General features: G+C 43.6%; 1 protein-coding gene across 3 annotated transcripts in view; it reads left to right on the top strand.

Moving 5' to 3' along the window:
* Positions 1-24,759, top strand: part of RASGEF1A (RasGEF domain family member 1A) — a 150,007-nt gene that overhangs the window by 102,246 nt on the left and 23,002 nt on the right. Inside the window, exon 2 of one of the 3 annotated variants that reach the window (XM_090144744.1) lies at positions 3,063-3,177. In XM_090144744.1, coding sequence (XP_090000870.1) covers positions 3,136-3,177 — 42 coding nt within the window. In that variant the 5' untranslated portion in view covers positions 3,063-3,135. Of the gene's footprint in view, positions 1-3,062; positions 3,178-4,401; positions 4,675-18,238; positions 23,858-24,759 lie in introns of those variants that run through there. The other 2 variants (XM_031602498.2, XM_031602497.2) reach the window with 2 other exon arrangements.

Raw genomic sequence — 24,759 nt, 5'->3', positions numbered from 1 at the left:
AAAAAAACAAACAAAAAAAACAACAAAAACCACCTTTATCTGTGTTGACACGTAGAAGTATTAATCATAACCTGCCTACTGAAGACACCTCTTTTGTTCAACATGAGTCTAGCAGCTTTCTTGGGAAGTGTGGCAATTCTAATTTTAAGCTTGCAGCATACATGGGTCTTTTTTGTTAGGAAAAAAACCACAGCTGTTTGCTCTCAGCGATGAAGAGCACTGGTGAATTTATAGACTCTATTTGGGGACTTGTTTTTTGCATTACTGCAATATCTTGGGAAGGGAGTTGCAGCAGAAGAGACACCAGCATTGTGTTCTCTAATACCAAGGATGATCTTCAGTTCTTCAAAAACATCCCCCAAAACTCAGCAGTTTCCTTGGGATTTTATTTGCTTTTCTTTTCCCCCAAGCCAAGTATATTCAAGTAAGTGGAAGGATGGTGAAAAACAAAACAAAACAAAACAAGCCACGAGAACTTTTCACTCCCACAGAAGTTTCCCACTTCTCCAAAAACATGCATATCGCTGTTTTTACACTTGTTAGAGGTTCCACTACATCACATTTTGAAGGGGACGGGGGTTTCCGCTTTCTCTGAGCGCTGGTGTATTGCAGTGTCTGTGCTAGCAGGAAGCTTTTCTCTTCACCAAAAAGGAAACTGGCTGCCTGCGTTGTTTTTTTTTCTTAAGTCACAGCCTTATTTAACTCTTTATTACACCCAGCTTCCGTCAAAACTGAGCTCATTCAGTGTCTTCAAGGGCAACGCATGGTTGCAAGAGGCAGGATAGTAACGACAGAGCAAGTAGTGGTGGCATCCATGCACATGCTTAACTCATAAAGCAGCAACCACAACAGGCTGCTTCTCACTAGGGCTGAAGGTCGGGGCCAACTCGGCTCTGGAATTGCATGTGGATCATATAAAGGCTATGGCAATAAGAGATTCTCAAGTGAGTTGCAGTAGGTCCTGCTCTAGTTTCCTCAGCAGGAAGAGCCTCCCTTCAGTGAAAGTCGATATGAGTGGCATTAGAGCACTTGGGTTTTTCAAGCAAGAAGTCTTTACAAGGAAGCTACATTAACATAGCTGGCTTCCGAGAAAGCTTGCTTACTGCTAACACAACCTAAATACAAATGTGTGCTCTTACTGCGTCAGGTTCTGATGGCTTCTGCTGACACAGGCTTGCCAAAACACCACTGAATTATTTATATGGAAGTCATCTTCATCCTCAAAGTCATTAGAGAAGCTCTCCTGAGTCAGGAACATAGTTATTGATTTACTTTTATTTTCCTGCCTTTAAGTTTTACCAAAAAACAACAACATCACATTTTCACTTTGCTTCCAGGCAAAATCTGCAGCTGTTAGCATGGAATTCAAGCAGCATTTCTTCACTCATCTTAGCAACAAGGCAAATCCTTGGATCATGCAAAAGCTACAGAACAATCCAAATCCAATCCAAAATTACAAATGAGCAAGAAAAATGAGAAATGCATCTTTCCTTACATTTGGGTAATAAAAAATTAAGGGAATCGTATTGTGCTTGGAAAGCAGATAGGAATGTTGGTTTAAATTCCCCAAAGGAAAGATCACAAGAGGCCAATGAGTTTTCAAAAGTTGGTATAAGCAAACAGAAAAGAAAGTTAGTTGGTGACGTTGTGGAAAATTCAGACCTGAAGCTGCAAGTATGTGAAGATTTGGTCCTCAGATTTGTATGGCCTCGCAGCCATCACAGCATAAATTCCTTAGGTTAATACCAGAGGATGCATACCAGGTACTGGAGTGAGGAATAATTGTATAACAACAGGCATTCTGTAGGCACAACAGGGATCTGCTGAAAGCAGTCCTCAAGCTCCCTTATCAGTGGTTGCAACTACAGGCATGTTCTTCCTAGCTATGCTTTCTTGAGAAGGGAAACCTACATTTATGGTCACAGGAATTCAGTACTCATCAGTTCTTTGAATGAGGAGAGGAGAAAAGAAAAAAAATCTCCAAAAAAAAAAAAAAAAAAAAAAAAGGGTGAGATTATTTTGACATAAAAGTAAATTAAGATTTTTTTCCCCTTCTTTTGTCATACCTCTCTTAAAAGGCAGACTATTTTAAGTTCCTTATGTCCACGGATGCATTAAAAAAGGGGTGGCCAGCAGGGAGACCAATGAGGCTGTGGATGCCCCATCCCTGCAGGCATTCAAGGCCAGGCTGGATGTGGCTCTGGGCAGCCTGGGCTGCTGGTTGGCGACCTGCACATAGCAGGGGGTTGGAACTGGATGAGCATTGTGGTCCTTTTCAACCCACGCCATTCTATGATTCATTAACAAGAATAAAATAAAAAGTGAAACGCCTTGAAACCACAAACACCAGCACCCAACTCAGAATCACAATTTGAGTTCACCTCAGTAACACAGCAACACCGAAGAAAACCCAGAGTCCTACTAAAAAACAATGAGAGTCTGTTCCAAAGCTGATCTGCAGTGAATTATCTCTGCAGTTATTATAACTGTATTTCAGGTGGGTGCCTACAAAATGGTTGCCAGTTTCTTTATATATTTATTTTTACGTCACGTTTAAGATGGCTTAGTAGATATTAGAAATACGTAGTTAATCATTTATCCATCATTCTGATGAGATATGATTGTGCTGTCAGTTCCCTTTGTGCTGCCATCGTACTTCTCAAGAAAAAGAGGTTTGTAATTCTTCTATCACAGTAACTGCATTGAGGAATAAAATCCTAAATTCCAACACTTTTGTTAAAGACTTTTCAGCCTGTACTTTAATAATCGGTCAATTTAGCAATATATATAGTGTTGATATCATTCTAGGTATCACTTCTCAGTGGCTGTTACAAGGCTTGAGGGCTTTACTTTATTGGGGTGGTGGCATTTGTTTGCTTGCATTAAAAATTCTGCTTTTATCCCCTTTTGATATACTGGAATTTGTGCTATTTCCTCATTCTTATGACCTTCATCTCTTTTAAAACTATGCATGTCAAATCTTATTCTGATTCTATAATGCATTTTCAGCGGAAAATAACTGTCTGTTCTGAATTGTAACCCATTGCACCCCTCCTTTTAAGGGGAAGAAGGCAAGACACATGACAAAAATCACAGAGTGAAATAGCTGGAAGTCCACCCACTGGGAAAGGCTGGATGGCAGAACCACTGTGCAATGCTGCTGTAAAGAAATGCAAAGTAAGTATAATTTTACTTACGATTCTTACAGAAAAGTTTCTTTCTTATTTGAATGCACTGATGCAGACTAATTTCTAGTTAGAGATTCATATTGCTCCCAAGTCACACTGGGCATTCTTGTACTTGAATCAAAATCAGTGTCAGTGTTAAAAGACAGCAGGCAGGTGCAGAAAGAAGCTGGGACTGATCCAAAGCCTGGCTGCGGGTTGGGAAATGCAGGCTAATGACAGTGAGCAGCAGCATTGCTGGGATTTGCTCCCAGCACCCTTCTAATCCACCCCAAAGTCTGGATGAAGACTCACATTAGGTGCTCATCAGATCACCCCTAAACACACACATATTGCTGGGAGAGGTCCAACATTTCCTTTCCTGTGCTGTTGTTTGTCTTGGATACCATGCCCATTCCTCCATTTGCACACAGTCATTCCCTGTTAATGATGACACCTTTGTGTCTTCTTCCTCATTTCCTACGGCTGTCTTCTAGCTTTCCTGTTCTCCTCATTTCTACGTAGTTATTTCTGTATCATTATACAAAATCTGATGCAAAATGTAAATAATATATATATTTTTTTAAATGACATGCCAACTTCATCAAATACAAGTTAACATCACCTACATAGAAAATTCCTATTTTCTAATTTACCTCCGTTTGCAATAATTAATACAGGAGACATGTGGATATAGATAATTCATTCTTGACTTATCTTTACTATTTTATTTGCTAACGATAGGCATGATACCATGTGGGAAGCCCATTCAGGTTTTAACCAGAACATTTAGCATTGTTTCTGTATGATTTAACTGATCTTTTGACAAGTGCACGGCGTACTGTGGATATTATTATGAAAAAACTGATGTATAAAGAAAGGTCATTTTAAAAGTAATTAAAAAAAAAGAAAGAAAAGAAAAAAAAAGAAAATCCAACAAATTTAATTTCAGATTGTTGCCTCCTAGCTGTCAGTTTTCCATGGAAAATATTGTAACTGCCAGGTAGTTTTCTATCTCTCTCCCAAAAGAAAATCCAGCTGAAACATCAAGAGAAATGCTGCTCTAAAGTCATACCAAACCAAACCAAGAGAGATTTTAGCAGTGACAATACAAGCAGCAAGCTGAAGAGAAATTCCTGCCCCAAACTCACTTCCTCTCTGTCACAACATCTGTACACTGCTCTGTCTGGCATGCGAGTTCCTATAAGTCTATATATAGGGTAAGCAGCAGAACAGCCCTGGTTTCACTGCAGTTTAATAAAGCCCGAGGCAGGATGGAAGTTCCCAGAGCCACCTGACACCTACGTAGTGGAAGATCGGGGCAGTCAGAATTTCCTCTCGGGTGCTGCCACCCCTATCACTTTCTGTTTGTGGCGGTATAACTGTAATGGAAACCACAGCACTTGCCACAGACCCCGGCAGACGTTGTTGCCAGAACACAGTGAAGCAGCAGAAAGCAGGAACAGCCCCAGGCTAAGGGCAGTGAGAAGATATGCTGCTGGAGACCCCGGTAAGTCCTGCGCAGCGAGAACTTCTGGGTGCGAGGCACTGCTGCTGTAGAGATGGCAGGGATTCCTGTGGTGTGGCAGGCAGCTATTTTATAACGTGCTACAGAGAAGGTGCATTAATTGGGATGCAGTTGATGAATGCGCTGTGTATTACAGCATGCTTAGATCATATGTGATTATAGAATGGTTTGAGTTGGAAGGGATCTTTGACAACATCCACAAGGATTACATTGCAACAGCTGCTCAGAGAGGCTGTGGATGCCCCGTCCATCCCTGAAGGTGTTCAAGGCCAGGTTGGATGGAGCCCTGGGCAGCCTGGGCTGGTATTAAATGGGGAGGTTGATGGCCCTGCCTGCGATGGGGGCTTCGAAGCTTGATAATCCTTGTGGTCCCTTCCAATCCAAGCCATTCTGTGACTCTGTGATTCTTGGCGGTGGTTTTATGCAATGTGGTTGTGGAGAAACAGAAGCAATGTTTGATATTTCACGTTACCGTGGTGCATATTTTGAAACCAGAAAAGACAGAAACGGTGATCTGAGCGAATACCCAGCAGGTGCAAAGTGTCAGCAGTGTGAGGGCAGGGCTGAAGTGATGCACTGCGCCAAAGTTACGTATTTTGCCTCCATCATTTCATTCTCAGTCCCTGTTTTTGCCCAGTATAATTAATTAAATGAAAAACCATACCAATGCTGACATTTCCTCAGTGAATGAGCATTTGAATTGCAACAGAGTTATCCTTCTGTTGGGTTATACAACCCAGCGAAGAATCTTCTCTTTGCAATCAAAAAGTAGCAGGTTTTGCATCAATAAAAACAAAACTAGGTACTAAGAGCTCTTATTTTCAGACCCAGGGCATTTAACTTCTCCCCAAAGCAGGGCTGTTTTCGGTGCAACTGATGCTGGATCATAAGTGCTATCCTAGTGCTTCACTAGGAGAGGGGCATTTCTGCTGCATCCAGCACGGTCCCACACTGTTCCTCAGTTTGGAGAATTGAAGCTCTAAGTGGATTGGTAGGGACCTGCTGCACATAAGCCCTGCAATCCCTTGAGAAACGGTTTTCAAATTAACTAATAAGATGTTGCACTGCTTACAGCTTATTAGAGAGAAACAGTTAGCTGCTGTGCCTGGGAATTAAGAGCTGGATTTAGCTGTCGTGTCCATAATTCTTAGTGCGTTGGTTATGTAAAGGAGTAGGTGAGAGGAGGGTTCAGTTTCATATTAAGGAAAGTAAAAAGGCTCTACAGCAAACATAAATGCAGGATTAGTAAAAAGCACAAGGCAGCTTTGCTCTGCTATTTACACGTCAAGGCGATTTATGGAAATCCCCACACAGAAAACTTCAATAATTGAAAATGAGATTCAGAAACAGCTTACTCTTCAGTTAAAGGACAAGCTATGTTGTCTTTTTATGTTAAAATATAACATGGAGAGAAAGAATGGTAAATTTTCATGACATACTTGAAACGTAATCTCACCGAGAAAAAGGAATAAGATATTAGAGGTTCTTGACCAACAGTAATACCTACTATGATAGTAATATTTCTGCAAAGCTCTGCATATCCAAACTACACGTTCACAGAATTTCTAAGCATGAGATCATTTTGACACTAACTGCCATTCATCCCGTGGTGGATGGTTAAGTGCAGAGAGAGACAGAGCAAACAAACGCCTTGAGAATAACCTGGTACAGGTATCATCCAGTATGTGGACAACACTACTTAAGACAAGACATGAGAGGTGTCAAGACACAAAGGATCTGGATGAACCCAGCAAGGCAGAGAAACTAGGCTGTTTAGAACTGGGAGCACAAACTGTCAGATTTGATAATGCTACGTAAAACCCTTAGCATGGAGAGTGAGGATATCATCTCCTCAGAGAGGCTGTGGATGCCCTATTCTAGAAGTGTTCAAGGCCAGGTTGGATGGGAGCCTGGGCAGCCTGGTCTGGTATTAAATGGGGAGGTTGGTGGCCCTGCCTGCAGCTTGGGGTTGGAGCTTGATGATCCTTGAGGTTCCTTTCAAACTAAGCCATTGCGTGGTTCTATAAAAATGATCTTTAGCAAAGCCATAATCTCAACTAGAATGGCACAAGGTTTTGACAACTGCACACCAACAAAAACACACTGCTAAAGATGACCAAGGTAGCAAAAAGAGTGGTAAAGTTACAAAAGACTGGAGGAACAAGTCATGTAATTGTATTGTATAGCCAAAAAAAAAGAAAAAAAATCAGAATAAAATACAAAGAACCGAAGTGAAAGTGCTTTGCCTGGAATACATACAAAGTGAATGAGTGCTGCTTTCTAATTGGTGAAACCAGTTTCAGAACCTTTCCACTGAAACAGAAAAAGTGGCCATCTCTTTTAAGACAGATGACGTGTTAGGCGGGCTGAAAAATTAATAAATACATAAACATTTCATGGAAAAATAAGGGTTATTTTAATAACTGCTCAATATTTGAAGTATGAGTAAGGACCTTTCATTTCAACCTTTAGCTGCAGTGCTGACACATAGATTGCCCTTTGTCACACAGCCATCCTTGCACCACTTCTCTCCCCTCCTAAGGAGGCAGAGCTCAACCTCACCGTCACATCCCATTAGGGGAGAGCTGATAAAATGTGCTGGGATTCCAAGGTGACACAGCTGCTTTCATTACATTTGTCACAATATTGATTAGATTAGGTCTGAAGCCCATCTTTGGCCTGCTACTGACCCATCACATCTCCAGGGAAATTCTGCAGAGCGGGACACAGAATTGGAAATGACAGCAACAACAGAGGTGTTTGAGATAGCTCATGGGACTGACTCGGGTGTGACAAGTGTTGATTTTTACAATCTATGCATCCTAATCCATTAATCCCAAATCAGACTAACTAAATATCAGCATCAAAATAACGCATCAAACATTTTTGCTTTGTTCTCTAGAGTAAATAGGAATAATGCAAAAAGTCCTCAGCTCATTTCAACCCAGTGAAATTTCAGAAAGCAAATAAGAAGTTGGCAGAATCGATCTCTGTGGAACTTTGTATCAAGGTATTAGGCTGCTCACAGCCTAAGTGATGACGTTTCATCTCAGAGAATGGTGCAGCTGAGCCGTGCAGCCCTCAGTTAACCACAGCAGCACAGAGCTCAAGGCCCCCATACCTGTCCTTATATTTCAACAGGCTTCACTCGCTGCCATTAAACACTGCCAGTGTAATACCTGTCCTTTCATTGATGCAGCCTTTGCATGTGACAGATTTGACGGTTCAGCAGGCACAAAGGACTGCTCTGAACTGCTAAATATTCTCTGTATTTTAGACAGCATGGACACTGGGGATTTTTTCCTTTTTTAAGCATAAAAACATTTTTTTTCCCCTCTTTCATACAGAGGTTACCCCTATAAATACCATCAGCACCTACAGCTGAACTACAAGGAACCTCAGCAATAAGTTCAACAAATGTCGTTCTTTTTCCCCACGCCTTTACCTCCCACACATAACACCCACAACTCTGACAGCACCACAACGATGCTTTGATTTTTCCTTTCTTTGCCTCCTCCTCCTCACCTTCACGCTGCTGTACAAAATACCACCACAAAACAATTAGCGCCCTGTAAGTAAAAATAAGCCTTCCCATTTGCTGGAGGAGAATTGTAGCATCTTGGTCAGGCTTGGGAACAGTGACTGAGACCAGCCGACACGCAGCCACCAGCAAAGCACCACCATCCAGCTTTGGGGTTTTCTACCACGCAGACTTCCATTAAGGTTCATAACAGCCCTCACAGCTGAAAACTACGGTTTGCACAATGAGAACGTGAAGAAAACAACTTCTGAGAATTGCCTGGTGACAAGGAGCCAGTTTTCTATGCTTTAGCAGCTGAAAGTTCTGCAGGGAGGTTTCTGCTAGAATTAAGAGTTTCTTTGGAGGAGAGTCTCTCAAAGAAATACATTCAGAAGGTCCTCTCCTGAATGGTCAAACAATATTCCCCAATTATACCAAATACGTTCCACTTATGTTTTTACTCACCCTATTAACGTAGTACAGCAGCTGTGCTCCTACAAGTTAGAAATTAAGGATATCCTGAGGCCAAAAGAAAAAATCAACCGTTGACCAAAGGTATAATCTGACACAGAGGCAACAAGGATAACTGCTGACAAGTTTTAATACTTTCAAGCCCAAAAATATTGCACTACTCGTCACGTCATGCTTCCTCTTTCCTACTTCATTCTCTTTCCTGCATCTGCAGCCCTTCCCATCTCATCCACCTCTCCTGCTGTCCCCACCAGCACATACGGGCTCTCTCTTTCTCACTAACCTGGACTTGTTGCCTTGTTCTCAATTCCATTCTTCTCCCAGCAGTTGATGGCATCCTCATTGCAACCTGGGTCTGATTGCCAGGAGCAGGGGCTGTTCCCATTCCCTGCCCACCTGTGTGCTGATCTGCTTGCACAGGCCAGGCACCAGCCACAACGGGAGCCTTCACAGACCAGCACTTCTACCAGCTGTGGTAATCTGTCACCCAGGAGTGAGAAGCATCAGCAAAGAATTCCCAGAACTCCGGCTGTCCGCTGCATCCATTTGCAGTTTACAAATTTCAGAGGGAAGCCAGAAAAAGAGGATGGAAATGCAAAAACAATGCCATGCTTCTGGCTTGGGAGCAGCCTGTTGGTGCTGGGGTGCTCAGCTCTCCCCAGTGCCCATTTCTGTCAGCTCAAGGTGTAAACTCACACCCTGCTCACACTCCTCCCTCACCTGCACTGAGTTTGCAGTCACGTTTGAGGAGTGCAGCAGAGCACATATAAAGCAGTGCAGAGGAATCCACTGCTTTGAAAGTGCAGACATTTTGGAGGATGAAAGGGGATTGAAATCTCCAGAGCTCCAGCCTCATAAACAGTAAAAGCATCCCCTGAAATAGAAAAGAAGGGGAAAAAAAAGTGCACGTCTCTTTATTTAGAAGTTCATATATTTAAGTCCCTTAAGGAAGGAAATAAATAGGTTAGAAAGCTGACGGTGAAAAATACCAGATTTCAAATACTTAAAATAAGTTAAAATCCTTTTTATAGAAGGAGAAACAGGCCTTAAAATTAAATAAAAGCAATTCACAATCAGAAACCCAATGTAATTTAGCCACCGGAGAGTGAGAAGTTAGGAAAACATGGGCTAGGAAGAGTCTGGCCAAAATTTTATTTGCCTTCAGAGATTGTACGCGTTCATCATCACCAACAGGCACCCCACCATAGCAAGCAACAGAATGAGCACCACTCATTTTTTTGCAAGTAGCGGATTGCCTTACAACAAAAAGCAACTTTAAACTGGTAACCAAAGTCTTTGGTAACACGTGCAACCATAGAGCCATAGAACGACCTGGGCTGGAAAGGACCACAATGCTCATCTAGTTCCAACCCCCTGCTATGTGCAGGGTTGCCAACCAGCAGCCCAGGCTGCCCAGAGCCACATCCAGCCTGGCCTTGAATGCCTGCAGGGATGGGGCATCCACAGCCTCCTTGGGCAACCTGTTCCAGTGCCTCAGCACCCTCTGGCTGAAAAACTTCCTCCTAATATCCAACCTAAACCTCCCCTGGCTCAGTTTGAAACCATTCCCCCTTGTCCTATTACTTTCCATCCTTGTAATTTTCCCTCCAGTTTATATGCTCCTTACAAAGGCCAGTCCCCAGTGATATATTTATTAGTTTGATATATTTATTTATTGCACCTCTCTAGCAGTTCAGCAGCCTGCTAGGCTCTGTTCAATGAAGGCCACTCACCAGAGTATTGCTGCGTGGTGAGGAAACGCCAATAGCTGGGCCAAGCCCCACAGCCCAAGAGGTTTTTGAGGTGTCATGTTTGCTGGGCAGTAACTGAAGCTCCAAATCCTCCTTTGCTCAGTCTGTTGGCAAGTCTCCCTCAGAATCACAGAATGGCTTGGGTTGGAAGGGACCTCAAGGATCATCAAGCTCCAGCCCCCTCCTGCTGCAGGCAGGGCTGCCAACCTCCACATTTAATACTAGACCAGTATTCCCTTTAAGCTCTTTCAGAAAGGAGTTAGCAGTGTAAGAAGCTTCCATGGTGTGGTTCTGAGTCAGGGCACTGAAAGGTGCCAGGTAGATGCAATGTCTGTCCGTTTGCCATGGTTAATTACTGAAGAGGTCTGCCTGCTGCAGGCTCTCCTTTTCTTCCATACACTCAAAGACTGCCCAACTTCTTTGTGTACTTTTTTCCCATCGCATTTGTGATTAAAGTGGGAAGATCACAGAATCACACAGAATCACAGAATGACCTGGGTTGGAGGGGACCTCAAGGATCATGTAGTTCCAACCCCCCTGCCTAGCAGGGCCACCAAACATACACCTTTACTAGATCAGGTTGCCCAGAGCCTCGTCCAACCTGGTCTTGAACACCTCCAAGGACGGGGCATAAAGAGATCTATTTATATAAAGAGATTATTATTTATTCGTTTAGGCTAAACAAATTAAATTTTGTGTTCTTAATCAAAGCAGAGACTCTTTACTCCTGGGTATCATCAGTCTACAGAAAATGCCATTGTGCCTGATATAATTCCTGAGCTGCTAATCACACAACTTTTTTGCAAGAGGCAAAGTTGCAGTTGCTTACAGCCTGTTCTTTAAATTTCCACTATTCATTTACTGCTCATCCTTACTCCTCCCTGAAGGCCTTCATAGATGAAATGCGTGAGGAGACTCCAGTTCCCCCTCTTATTTAAGTATGCAAATACTGTTCTCAGGGTTTTTGGTGGTGTGTTTGTTTGTTTGTTTTTGTGGCGAAAGCAAGGTCAAAAGATATGGCAGAAAGTAATAGAAAATGACATGTCACCGAATCATAGAATGGCCAGGGTTGGAAGGGACTACAAGGATCATCAAGCTCCAACCCCCCTGCCACATGCAGGGCCACCAACCTCCCCATTTAATACCAGCCCAGGCTGCCCAGGGCCCCATCCAATCTGGCCTTGAACACCTCCAGGGACGGGGCATCCACAGCCTCTCTGGGCAGCTGTTCCAGCACCTCACCACTCTCTCTGTAAAGAACTTCCCCCTGACATCCAACCTCAATCTTCCCTCCCTCAACTTCAAACCATTTCCCCTCGTCCTGCTGTTATCTACCCTTTCAAAGAGTTGGTTCCCCTCCTGTTTATAGATTCCCTTTAGGTATTGAAAGGCTGCAATGAGGTCACCCTGCATCCTTCTTTTCTCCAGGCTGAACACACTGAAAATCCAAACTAGATTCGGATATAAGTTGGAAAGTTTCAGTACAGTCAGATAGCACTGCCATCTGCTTTATAGTCCTGAAACACACCTAGGTGCACTGTAGCACAGACAGGACAAAGCTGGTGGTCTGTGCATGCTGTGGGGGCTCACAGGGAGATGGGCACTGCAGGGCTTGCCAGGCTTTGCAGCTTTCTCGCCCCAATTCCTCCTCCACCAGCAGTGCAGAGCTGCCCTTCTCATCTCACATGGCTGCTGCAGCTATACATGCATGTGAGTCAGCACTATCTCTACAGATGTGATCAGCATATAGATAAGCAGTGCTACACAAGATGCATTCTGGCTGGTCTAGGTTATTGTAAAGAAATCCAGTTTCTTTTCAGCCCAGGCCATTCTGTTATTCTATGACTTGGCCATGGTCAGGTACCTCGCAACGCACCTGTGCACTGCTGCACTGGAAAGATTGCCTTTCCTTGTCTAACAACACATGGCTTAAGACATATAATTCCTGATGTGGTGGAGTGGTAAGATCACACTAATATTTATGGTAGAGAATTAGTGCAGAATCAGCCAATAAACACTGCTGCCCCCCCCCCAAGCCAAGCAGCCATAATGACTCATTGAAATAAGAAACAGGCTGAGAGGAAACCACTGAGCCTGAGACCCAAAAGCAGTGCTTGGACCTGTGCTGTGCACTTGCCTGGCAAGCTGACACAAACGTTAATTTTCCTGCTCTATAATTCCAAGTCCAACTAAATTATCCTAAATGTTCGCTGCAGTCAATGGGGCAGGAAAAAGAGAAAGTCTGAAGGAGCATCTCCTAATGAGCTAATAAAGACCAGAAAGTGAAGGATCTACTTGTGCAAGAGCAGAGAAATAACCTTTGAACATTTGATTTTCAAGAGATGAAGGAGAGAAAGGGAAATGGGGAGGAAATTTATGGCAAATGCCAGCTGTGTGGTCCAGACAGCTTCAGGGATTGCTGAAAGGTTTCCAAAGGTGGGCAGATTGCTCTCTCATTGACACAGGGGCCTTATGATGGACCCGCTGAGCTCCATGTGAGTGGGAGCCATTCAGTGCTCTGCTTTGATTGAAAGCACGAGGCTGTGACTTGCAGGCTCCCAGTTGCTCTTCTTTTAGTAAAGACATGGGGAAGGGGAGGGAGGGGAGTGGAGCAGGGGGAGGAGGAGATGGGCAGCACAACACGCAGGTGGCTGGGATACGTGCCATAAGCATACAGAAATGCTCCTCAAAGCAATCAGGAATGCAAGTGGATTACTTAGCTAGCTCAGTTTTGAGGACTGCAATGCCAGATTGCTGTTTCTGTTAAACATTACAGTGATATGACAGAAAGGAAAAAAAAAAAGGCAAGAAATACACTTGAAATAAATTCCTACCTGTGGTAGAGACTCATGGTTTTTACTTGCTTGCAGCAGAGCAACAAGTCCCCTAAGCTTTGACACTTATTTTAAAAGGACAGAATCTTAAATTGTGCATTCAGACAACTTGGGCGTAATTGTCTCTAGTGAAATTTAAGATATTTAAGGCTTAAAAAAGCCTTAAATAATATGAAATATCATTATAATTACCATACCAGCAGTCTATTTCCTTTGTAATACAATGTGTAAAATATCAAATTTTAAAGACCCGATTGATGCCTTTACAAGATATAAAATTATTAGTAGTTGAATTAATATTCAAATCTTTCAAAAGCTATGCAGTTATAGCAAATGCTTTGAACTCATTCCCTTGTAGCCAAATGTGCTGAATCAAGAAGTCTTGCTATTACAGTGTTCGGACAAATCCTTAATGGGAACTTCTGGGGAAGGGTTATTTTCTTCCCCAGAAACAAACTGCACATTAGTTTATCCTATAGCAACGTTTCAGACTGCTTCTCAGACCAGAGTTCACTGCACCAATTGAGGATACAATTTGATCTGCATTCACAAAACTTCCAAATAAAGGCCCAGAGTTTGATAACACATAGGATGACACATAGTTTACACAAATGAAAACAATAGCACCAAAAAAAAAAAAAAGAATTAGAGCTATCATTTTCAAAAGTGTACTTGAGAGCAGCTGAGCGTAATTAAACATCTCTCCCTTTCTAACCACTTCAAAAATCAATTGCAAAAGATCTCTTTTGACGCAAAGTAAGAAACCAAAGTGCTACACAGCAATAGGTAAACCTACCTAATTAATAACTAAGAGGTAGGATATATTTATAAAACAAGGAATTAAATTTCCAGTTATAGCTGCAAGTCCTACCCGCGCCTATGGATGTCTTCATCCAGTTTTAACTATTTTGCTAGTTTTTAACTGGGTGCTGAGGCACTGGAACAGGTTTTCCAAGGAGGTTGTGGATGCCCCATCCCTGCAGGCATTCAAGGCCAGGCTGGATGTGGCTCTGGGCAGCCTGGGCTGCTGGCTGGCACATAGCAAGGGGTTGGAACTGGATGGTCATTGTGGTCCCTTTCAACCCAGGCCATTCTAGGATTCTATGATTTTCATACACTGCAGGTCTTAGCAAGCACATGCTAGTGAGGGGCTGTTCACAGAGCAGTGGATATGTGGAAGTGCTGCTGACTCCTGGATGACAGACTTGTAGCACCAGGACAAGTGGTCAGGTAACACTGGCAATCTGCCTTTCCCTGGTGCTTTATGGTCCTTGTGAGTCCCTTCCAACTTGGCATATTCCATGATTCAGATTAATTCTGTTGCTTAAAATGAGTTTTCTACCGAGATCCAGATGCATAGCAAACATGATAACCTAGGTCACCTCTCCAATTATATCATCATGATTCATTTTTGAAGGAAGAATGGGGAATGTCCCTGTATCACTAGCAAAAATCATTTCCTCATTCTTTAAAATGCGCATACGTAGACCACAAGAACAATGCTGATTGCTGACTTGATGTTCTTTGATGTGTGAACACATAAAACAATTGGAGACATTCCAATTATCTCCAGTTCAAAGTTAGGCCAAAATTAGAAGCAGTTATGAATAATGTATCAGGTTTTAGTAGAAACAGTAATGCTGAGTAAAATAAAGATGAAAGTTTAGCTTACCTGTGAGAATGCAAAATAGGTAAGCAACACTGCTTCCTTAAACAGAGATGTTTGGAGTCTCACATCCTCAGTAGTTCAATTAACAAAACATATGTCAAAACAGGGTTCGGTGACAGATCGTAAATTGCTTTCAAGTGTGTTCCTGATGTTTTCGAGGTAGTGTTAGAAGCTTAACTTTCCTATAAAACTTCCTCTAACTCTTTCATACAGACAACTTCTTGTAAAAAGCATGTCAGAGCCATTATCATTTGCCATGGCGGGCTAGAAGTTGGTTCCAAGTCAAAACACGCATCCCAGGAGGCTCCTTATCCAGCACCGCCACGCACCAAGCCAGATGCTCAAAGGAAGCTAAACAGATTCTCTCCATTAATTTCAACAGGCCGACCAATTTCCTGAAAAATCTAGCGTTTCAATTAAGGCATAAACTATTTCTGAGTAGAAAGGCTTCTACTTGCCTGAGCTATTCTTGCTTGGATGTCTGTAGTAGGTTACCAGGTAAAATGTCCTGGTAAGCATTCCAGCAGTGTCTTCTATTGCTGCAATTCTACTTTCCTTTATGGATTTTGTGAAATAGATTGGATCTCAGGAGATGATCACGATATTGCAGACTGCAAGAATGGGAGGACACGCATACTTGCTTCTGCTGCGTCCTCAAAGGAACTTGGTTTTCCAGTGTCTACCCCAATGCCTCATGTTCTCTATAATTGTGAGCAACTTGACAAAGCCTTTCTGGTAAGGCAGTGGCTGGCACCTTGGGCAGCGAGGACTAGGCATCCTTGACAAGGGCAACTGGCAACAGGCCAGAGATGATCAATGAATCACGGAGTCATAGAATGGCCTGGGTTGAAAATGACCACAATGATCATCTAGTTTCAATTCCCCCTGCTACATGGCTGCCCAGAGCCACAAAGATCTTTTTCTTGTTTATATATAAAGTTATGTGTGCCATTCTTTTCAGATGCCTTTGCTAAAATCCTTTCCTTCACTGAGTTCAGTTTATGCTTGTTAGTGTTTTGCAAACCATAAAAACGAAGTGACTGTATAAAACAATCCCAGATTCCCTAGATTTCAGCAGCAGTAAATATGTTTTAGCAACAATAAAAATCGTATCAGTCAATAGACTCACTGGGAACTACAAAACAGTAAAGCACACATTTCAATAAACAAATTCATAGTACATCTGGTACAGAAGCTAGTTCATGTACTAGTTATTATGAAATATCATCCACTAAAGCATGACATGCCAAGGCAATTCTAGGCTTTCATTTACTTTAGCAAATAGCTACAAATATAAACCATTAGCTATAGTGCTTTTCATCTTTTACCTCAAAATTACCACTCAATTTCCTAGAACGAAATGGTTCAACTTGAGGAAACCATTCTTAACTTCAACAGACGTAGATGTTAGAGGCAGGAAGAGTCTGACTTCATCTATTAAGAGCATATAGCAATCCCCCTATATCACCCAATTGTTACGCCAGTGGAATACAACAGATTGAACGAGAAACATGGAAGTAAGGACAACATCATTTACCTCTTTTTCTAGTAGGTAACTCTCCTAGCTATGTCTATAAAGCATCTATATCTATAAAACATGCTGAATTAACAGAACAATGCAGTTTTGCATCTCACCGATTAAAATCTAGGCTTGACTTCGTTGATGAATTTGAAAAGATGGTTATTTATTAATTCAACTTCATGCAAACCAGGTTGTGTTTCTGACTCCAGGATTAGGCTGCCTGATATCCTTTCAGTTAAATCTATAGCACCTTTCCCATCATGATGTCTTGTCAGTTTGGGATTTCTAGCTCATCTTTGCCACGCATAAATCCCTGTGGGAGCAGCTAGTGAGAAAAGAGCAAACAATGAAGTGCTTATAAAACGCTCCATATCCTTCTACATAAGAAAAAAAGCCTGAATTTCAATGTTATCAATCACTACTGTAACACAGATAAGTCACTGCTATTAAATGGCTGCATTTGAAGGTAAGCCATTCGGAAATCAATTTCCTACATATAGATTTTACAGAAATATGACAGTGCAGCCTGATCAAAATTCCCTTTAACTGGGAAAGGCTGTCCAGGAAATCTGCAATAGCACAGGAAGCATAGGAAAGTTTTATTTTTATGCCACTGGCTCATATCTCGCTTGGACAGCAATGAAACAGTTCATATGGCACACCAGCAGAAGGGAAAGGGAAAATCCATTTCATTCTTCCCTATCCAAAGTAATTTAAAACTAATTTTTGGCTATGCTATTTAAAAATTACGCAACGTGTACTATATATTAGTGAGAGCTTAAGATAACATCTCATATTGCATGTACAGGGATACCAGGTTGTTTATGGAAGGAAAATGAAGTAACTGAAATGAGCGTATTCTGCTCAACTAGTGGAGGTCACTCTTCCAGATTTGGCATCCTCAATCAAATAACAACATTTTTAAAAGCAAAAAAACCCCACCACAAATTTAAAAATTCAATTTAAAACGTCCCCAGAGCCGAGCTAAGACACAGCTAGGACTGCAACAGACTCTGCTCAATGTGTGTACAGCTCTTACAGACCAAACAGCTGATAAGGAACATCAGAGAGCATGAGAAAGAACGCGCTTCCTCTCAGAAAACAACATCAGCTTTAAGTTTCCCACACGTTCATGCTTTGGGAATCCCCTCTGAAGTCACTTGCTGAGGTGACAGCTCCTTGTCATCATTGGAGTAAGGTAAACAGCAACAGTAAGGGTGAGACTCGGGCAAATCAGAACTCAGGGCTCTTGAACGTACTCTCTGTTTTACACTTTGATCATAATTATTCTGGTGGGGTTGGAGAATAAAAATCATAGCTTCCAAATAAAATTAAAATAGGTTCCCACGTGATCTTTAGTATTGGCAGAACAAACTTGAAAAAAGGCAAAGGAATGAGGGAGAATTTCAGTACCTACAGCGCTACCCACACCAAAATAAATAAGCGTTCCATCTCAACCAAAGAAAAAACAAAATAAAAACGTCATCTTCTTCTCTTTACTATGGGAGTGGTGAGGTGCTGGAACAGCTGCCCAGAGAGGTTGTGGGTGCCCCACACCTGGAGGTGTTCAATGCCAGGTTGAATAGGGCCCTGGTTTAGTATTAGACATGGAGGTTGTCAGCTCTGCCTGCAGCATCAGGATTGGAGCTTGATGATTCTTGAGATCCCTTCCAACCTAAGCCATTCTACAATAACATTCTATGATCCCAAAATACATATATATAAATATATATATATATTACTTTTAATGTCTATACATGTGTAGTAGGGGGCTGTTCACCTGCAGATTAGTCTTCAGCTTCGTCTAGCACAAAAACTGACCACATAGGGTCATCATATTGAGCATTTCATATTCACAAGTTTATTTTCGGATAGTCTTTGTTGTGTCCTACAATACTTACGACAAGAGAAATACACAGGTGTTTGACACAATATCCTATACCTTGCACTACTTGGCATCAAATCAATATACATTTGTTTATTCGCTTTACTTGTGATAAAACAAGGCAAGTCCTTTCCGCATGCCTCAAACTATACTGAAACTCAGCATTGCTCACAATTTAATGGTCACACGCATTTCTAAGCAGTCCTGGGGAGTCAGATGAGCATTTGCCAGCTCTCCCTGGTCATCAAAACAGTTTCATAAAAATAAGCTCATTTTTGAATGCTTAAAATGTTGATGACAAGCTTCTATTATTAATTAATTCATATTTAACTTCATTTTCTCAGTATTTTTATATTTTATTCAAAAGATTACTGAGTTGCACGCTTTGAGGTTCCTCATTAGGTTCTGTCCCAAAGTCATCAGAATAAAACCAACAGCTGTTAACTGCCTGTAAACAGAATAGATTTTTAGCTTGCTCTCAAACTTCCCTCATAACTGCTGAACTTCTTGTCAGTGTCAGGAAGAAGGCATCCCAGCAGTAGATGTGCATGGGAACTTAGTTACTCGTGGTAATTCAGGTAAAACAGATACATCATGTGTTCAATGGAATGTTGCTTGCAGCTGTACCTTTATACAAACAAGTGAATTGGTGCAAATTATCTCATCGCTCCAGAATTTCTCACCATCAGATCTAAAATAAGACATGTAAAAACCAAAGATTGAAAAAAAAAATAAAAATACATGTACATTAATACAACTGAGAACACTAACAGTGTTGATGTAACAAGTTCTGCCAAAGCAAACAGAAGATTGACTTTCCAGACTGACGATTTCAATCAGCAAATCGTGATGTTAAAAATAAACTCCTTTTTTTGATAAGCTATTTTCTAAAAAAAAAAGAAAGAAAAAAGAAAAGAAAGAAAAGCTACCCACGTGCATTGACAAAAATACCATATCGAGAAGATTGACATCAGCAGACATGGAGATTTTTCTTCCCCTGGGCACCAAATTGCTGATGTATGTACATGCTCCCTCCTTGGCATAATTGATTTTCACTTTCTGCACGGTGGCACATTCTTGGAATAGCTGGTACAGCAGCAAGCAGGAATATGCAAGCCAAGGGCAAACCAGCTAGGATTAGGCCAGGGCTGCTTCATGTTGAACCCAAGCTTGAACCCAATTTAAAACTGACTATCAATTGCTTTTAAAAATTCAGTTTTAGAAGAATCTAAGAAAATTAATAAAAAGAGTGCGTGTTACATTAACATACTGTTCTTCCACATTGTGTCAAAATCTGATCCAAGCACTCATAAATGCTAAAAAAAACCCAACAGCCTTTATGTGCTTTTTGTATCTTTTCTTGGAAAACGAGGTATTAGACATGCTGAGCAGCCTCCCACATCTCCAGAAAACACACAGCACGAATAGGGATGGAACAAATCTACAACTATAGTAGAAGCAGCTGTTCAGCTACACCCTGGCTGCCTGAAGTGGCATTTATGCATGACATGTTTTAGCAGCCCTTCAAGTAGAGCTGGCTAAGCCAACTATCTTTTTCCAAGATCTTTGGCTGCCACTCACTCTTTGACTAGCTGTTAGTAAGCACTTAAATGACCTGAGGTTTGAGGATTGGAACTTGCTGATCTTTGAGGTCCCTTCCAACCCCAGCCATTTGATGGCTCTACGAATATCATCCCTTATCATCTATTCTCGTGCACCTGTCGATGGGTGTATTGTTTTTAATTGTTCTTGTTTGTTTTTTAAACAAACTCGATTCATCCCCACCACTAGGAACACAAAGGCGCCCACCATTCATTACAGTGACTTCTCCCAAATGAACCCAACTTAGATCTAAGTGAGCAGGAAGGCTAATTCCTACAAAGAACAGAATTCTAAGAACAACATAAGCATGAAAATCAGGAACCAAACTTGCTACTAGCAAGCTTCTTTAGACAACCGTGCCAAAATAACTATTAGCATCTCAGCTGCTATTACCAGCCATATCGGCATCATAGCGAAAGTGTGCCGTGTTATGTTAAGTCTGCTGTGTTGGCAGAGGCACAAAAAGCTGGGAATAAGCACCATGCCGTCTCTAAATCCTGGGGAATACCTTTCATCTCAGTCCAAGGGTGAGAACTGAACATCAGTGACACAGGTACTCACAGTGATGTGTCACGCAGCCGACCTCGTGCCAAGGAAAGTTTGTTCAGCATGTAGGTGAGTGACTTTTAAACTAGCTTTCTATCTCAGGTAGTACTGAAAGCATACAGCAGTGAAAGACGTCTCAAGTTGTTCTGATTTTTGGCTTGGTTTGCTCTGAAAATTGCTGGATGTCTCGGGGCAGAGCTGGTCAAGACCTATTCAAGAATGCATTTCAAAAAAGGAAAACGCCATTTCCAAACTACAAACTTCATTGGCTCTGACAAAACCATTGTGTGGAAACATTCATTGTGTCTCAGGTCAGAGAGAGAGGTATGGTTGATAATAACCACAGACTGATGGTTACAGCACTCAACCCCACTTCAAGTTCCAAGCTTACAAAGCCCGGCTCAGTTCAGAACCGTGATTAGAAGCTCGTCTCCCACTCCCATCTGCTGCCAAGTTATTAATGTGCCATCAAGTTATTCTGCAGCATGATTCTCTGAAACTGATGACTGTTCAAATGTGCCTAAAAATTACTTGAGAACAAATTTCAAATCTTAAAATATGCATGCAGCAAGGAAACCTGGAACATCTGTGCAGCCCTCCAAATAAGACCAGAAACCTATTGTTCCACAAAGATGTTTGGTGGAGGCTCTGAAGCTTTACCTACATTCTGCTTCTTATGTTCTTATAAATGCTCCATGCAAAAGCCCCATCTGACACCACTATTATTACTGCTTGTGCAGTTTGATGGCTTTTCCTGGACAAATGCCATGTTTCAGATGCAGGTAGAGTTGTTTAGTCTAAAGCCAAGGCCACTGATAAATAAAACCCGTGAACATAACGTGCATGTTTCATTTACCACTTCTTCCCATGTACCAGATGCCAGTATTAGGCAACATACATCAAAGCGTTCTGAAATGTAATAGCCAAGAATACACTGCTATAACTATGCCTGTAATGAGAATATCTAAATGGTTTCCAAAATCATAGCGTTATGTAAGTATAATGCACTGTTGGAACAGAATGCAATGTGCAAATCCCAAGCCTTTCTATATTCTGCCCACTCCCAAGGTCGTGTAGGTTCCTGTCCAGTAGTTCAGACTCAGAGTAACAAACCAGGTTTGTGTTCAAATCAAACGTGCTTCAGAAGACAAAGATAAAGGCTTTGTCCCATTTTCAGATTTAAACAACTCTGTGAAGAATGCCATGCACAGTTAAGCCCACTTTCCTTCTTGTCTCCTTGGTTTCCATCCCTCTTTGCTTCCTTCACTGCAGACGCTGGGGCTTTAAATCATGTCAACATACTCTGCTACATAAAGCCAAATAATAATAACAACTAGATCTGCATGGAAGGTGACCAACAAGTGCATAGCTTGACAATGGCAGCCGCAAAGACAGCACTGCTGGGAGAATCCCCTTGTACTTGAAGTTAGAGTCTCAGATCAGTATTAATAATATCCAAAGTTACTTGCTTTTCTTAAGTACAGCTACATTTAAGATGCACACACAGGTACGTTTGAGTGAGTTTTCAAAATACTGTTTTCTAAGACCACTGGAAACAAGAAAAAGAAAGAAAAAAAAAAAACAGAACAGGCTTTTGCTAAGGCACTGTCCTTGTAGGGCCACTGCTAAGGGTCCCTAATGCCTGAGGAGTGTCTGACATAAGACATAAGTTCTTTACTATGAGAGCAGTGAGGTGCTGGAACAGCTGCCAGAGAGGCTGTGGATGCCCCGTCCATCCCTGGAGGTGTTCGAGGCCAGGTTGGATGGGGCCCTGGGCAGCCTGGTCTGTATTAAATGGGAAGGTTGGTGGCCCTGCATGTGGTGGGGGGGTTGGAGCTTGATGATCCTGGAGGTCCCTTCCAACCCTGGCCATTCTGTGATTCTGTGACAGCAAGCCTGCAGCAGGAGCAGGAACAGAACCTAAACATTGAAAAAAAACAATCCAGTTCAATAGATAATAGGAGATGTTATGCTCTATATGCTGACGTTAGCTGGTATTAGGCTGAAGCAAGTGGCAGGATTGAGACAAGCAGGCATTAGTGCTGCTGACTCACTCTGCAGCAAGAGATTCCCTGACTGGCCTCACTGAACCAGCACAGCGTTGCCTCAAGTTGTTTTTCTAGCAAGCTACAGAACAAGTACAAACTGCACCGATTAAACTTGCTCTAGGGTCCACCCACCAATAACGTGAGGCAATGCCTAATGAAAACATCTTCAAAATGCAAGCAATTTGTTGAGGAACAGAGCTTACATAACTACAGAAAACAATTAAACCTCGGAGAGTTTCTGTATCCCCAGATGTCAACATTTAGAACACAGCTGGCTAAAGGCCACCCTTCGCACTTGACAGAAAAAGAAATGGAAGCAAAACGGTAAAATGATTCATTCATTGCATGCCAGCTGAGCTGAATATGGGAGAAAAGGAATCATAGAATGGCCTGGGTTGAAAAGGACCACAGTGACCATGCAGTTCCAACCCCCTGCTATGTGCAGGGTCGCCAACCAGCAGCCCAGGCTGCCCAGAGCCACATCCAGCCTGGCACTGAATGCCTGCAGGGCTGGAGCGATTAGATCGCAACTGTGCACGTTCCTCACAGCCCGGGCTGGGCATCCTCCCGGTGCGTGTTCCTGCCCGCACCGGCACTGCCTTCCCACGTTAATCACCATGGAAACCAGCGAAGCCTTCTACAGTCACGCGGACCCATCGGATAAACACCGACAGCAAGCAACAAGAAACGAACGAACGTCCTGGAGACCGTAGGGCAAGCTTTAAGTCATCTCGAATCAAGCAAAGGGATGGGAAAAAACAGCGTTTACGGGAGAAAAGAGAAGGCGGCGGAACGGAAAGCCCCGGCTGCTCCCGAGCTGCGGGGCGGGTGGGCGTGCGGCGGGGGCCGGCGATCCGCCCGCAGAGCCGTCGAGCGGCTGCGCTTGGGGAAGGCGAAGCGTCCGTGAGAGCGGGAGGAACCAGCCCAGCGATTAACAAGGGAGGGCTCGGAGCCGTCTGTCGGCACGGCGCATAATAAGCGGGCTGTAAACAAGCGGGCGGGAGAGCTCCTTCCTCCCGCCGAGCCGCTGGGACCGGGGCGCTTCTTCCTCGCGGGAAGCGCTGCGAAGAACAGGCGTTCGGGGAACGGCAGCTTGGAGGACGACCCCCCGCACTTCGCCTCCCGCCGCACGGACACACGCGCTCGCACAGCCGCCCCCGCTCCGCCGACGGCTCCGTTTGAACGGGCCACGCTCGCTCTCAGCCAACGGGCGCCGCGCTGGGCGCTGACGTCACGGGCGGCGGGAGCGGGGCGCTGTGCTGCCGGCCGGCCCGCGCCCGGCACTCGCGTATGTGCGCGGCGCCCGGGAAGATGAGGGTAAGCGCGGCGGGGCGGCGGCAGGTGCCGGCGTGGGGGAGCGGGCGGGCGGCCGGCGGGGCCGGAGCGGCTGGCGGAGCGGCACGCCCACTGCACACAGCGGGGAGCACCGTGAGCCGGGGGGGAGGTGGGAAACCCGTCCGATAAAGGCGGTCGGCGCCTAGAGGAGCGTCCTGATGGGGTGATTGAGACGGCAGCCGGCTTGCCTTACAGCCCGAGCGGGAGCCGGCACGGGGACCGCGGCGGTCCTTACAAGGGAAAAAACGCGTCTGCGGGTGGGTGAGGAGCGCTGCTGCGGAGGCTCGGGGCTGCGGCACGTTTCTGCGCACTGCGAGCCTAAGGGAGAGCTGCGGGATGCCGAGCATCCTCAGCACCTGCCGGGGCTGAACGGGCAGTTCTCATTTCTTTCGCGTTTTCGCGTGTTGACAAGTTGAAGGCACGCAGCCCCGCTGCGCGGCATCGTGGCGCTGCTCCGGGACGGAACGGCGCTGCCCCAGCAGCAGGGATGCCCGCCCCGAGCTCTGCCCGTCAAGCCGCAAAACCCAACCTGGCGTACGAGCACAGCCTCATCCCTTTCATCTACATCGATGCTTTTCCCAGTGTGACGGTACCGGTTTGGTTTCATACGGGGTGAGAAAGAGCCCAGCAGCTCCCCCTGCCCCTTTATCTCTTAACCTTCGCAGCAGCGTGGGGGGAACAGCCGTGGTACCGACACATAATGGCTTTTTCCATCTTTACATACGGTGGCTGCACGTTTTGTTGGGCCATCTGTGTATATTCAGCTTGTAGTCAGTTTAAAACCAACCCCAAAGCCCACAGTTTACTTGCCGTTGGTAACTACAGGATACCAATATAACTTGCGGCCAAGCAGAGGGAGGTGGAAACCCCAAGGCTTTGTGTGG

Source organism: Phasianus colchicus, chromosome 8 (assembly GCF_987193195.1).
Source record: "Phasianus colchicus chromosome 8, bPhaCol1.hap1.1, whole genome shotgun sequence".
Lineage (NCBI taxonomy): Eukaryota > Metazoa > Chordata > Aves > Galliformes > Phasianidae > Phasianus > Phasianus colchicus.
The sequence above is the reverse complement of the archived record's forward strand: the minus strand, read 5'-3'. Positions and strand labels throughout refer to the sequence as shown.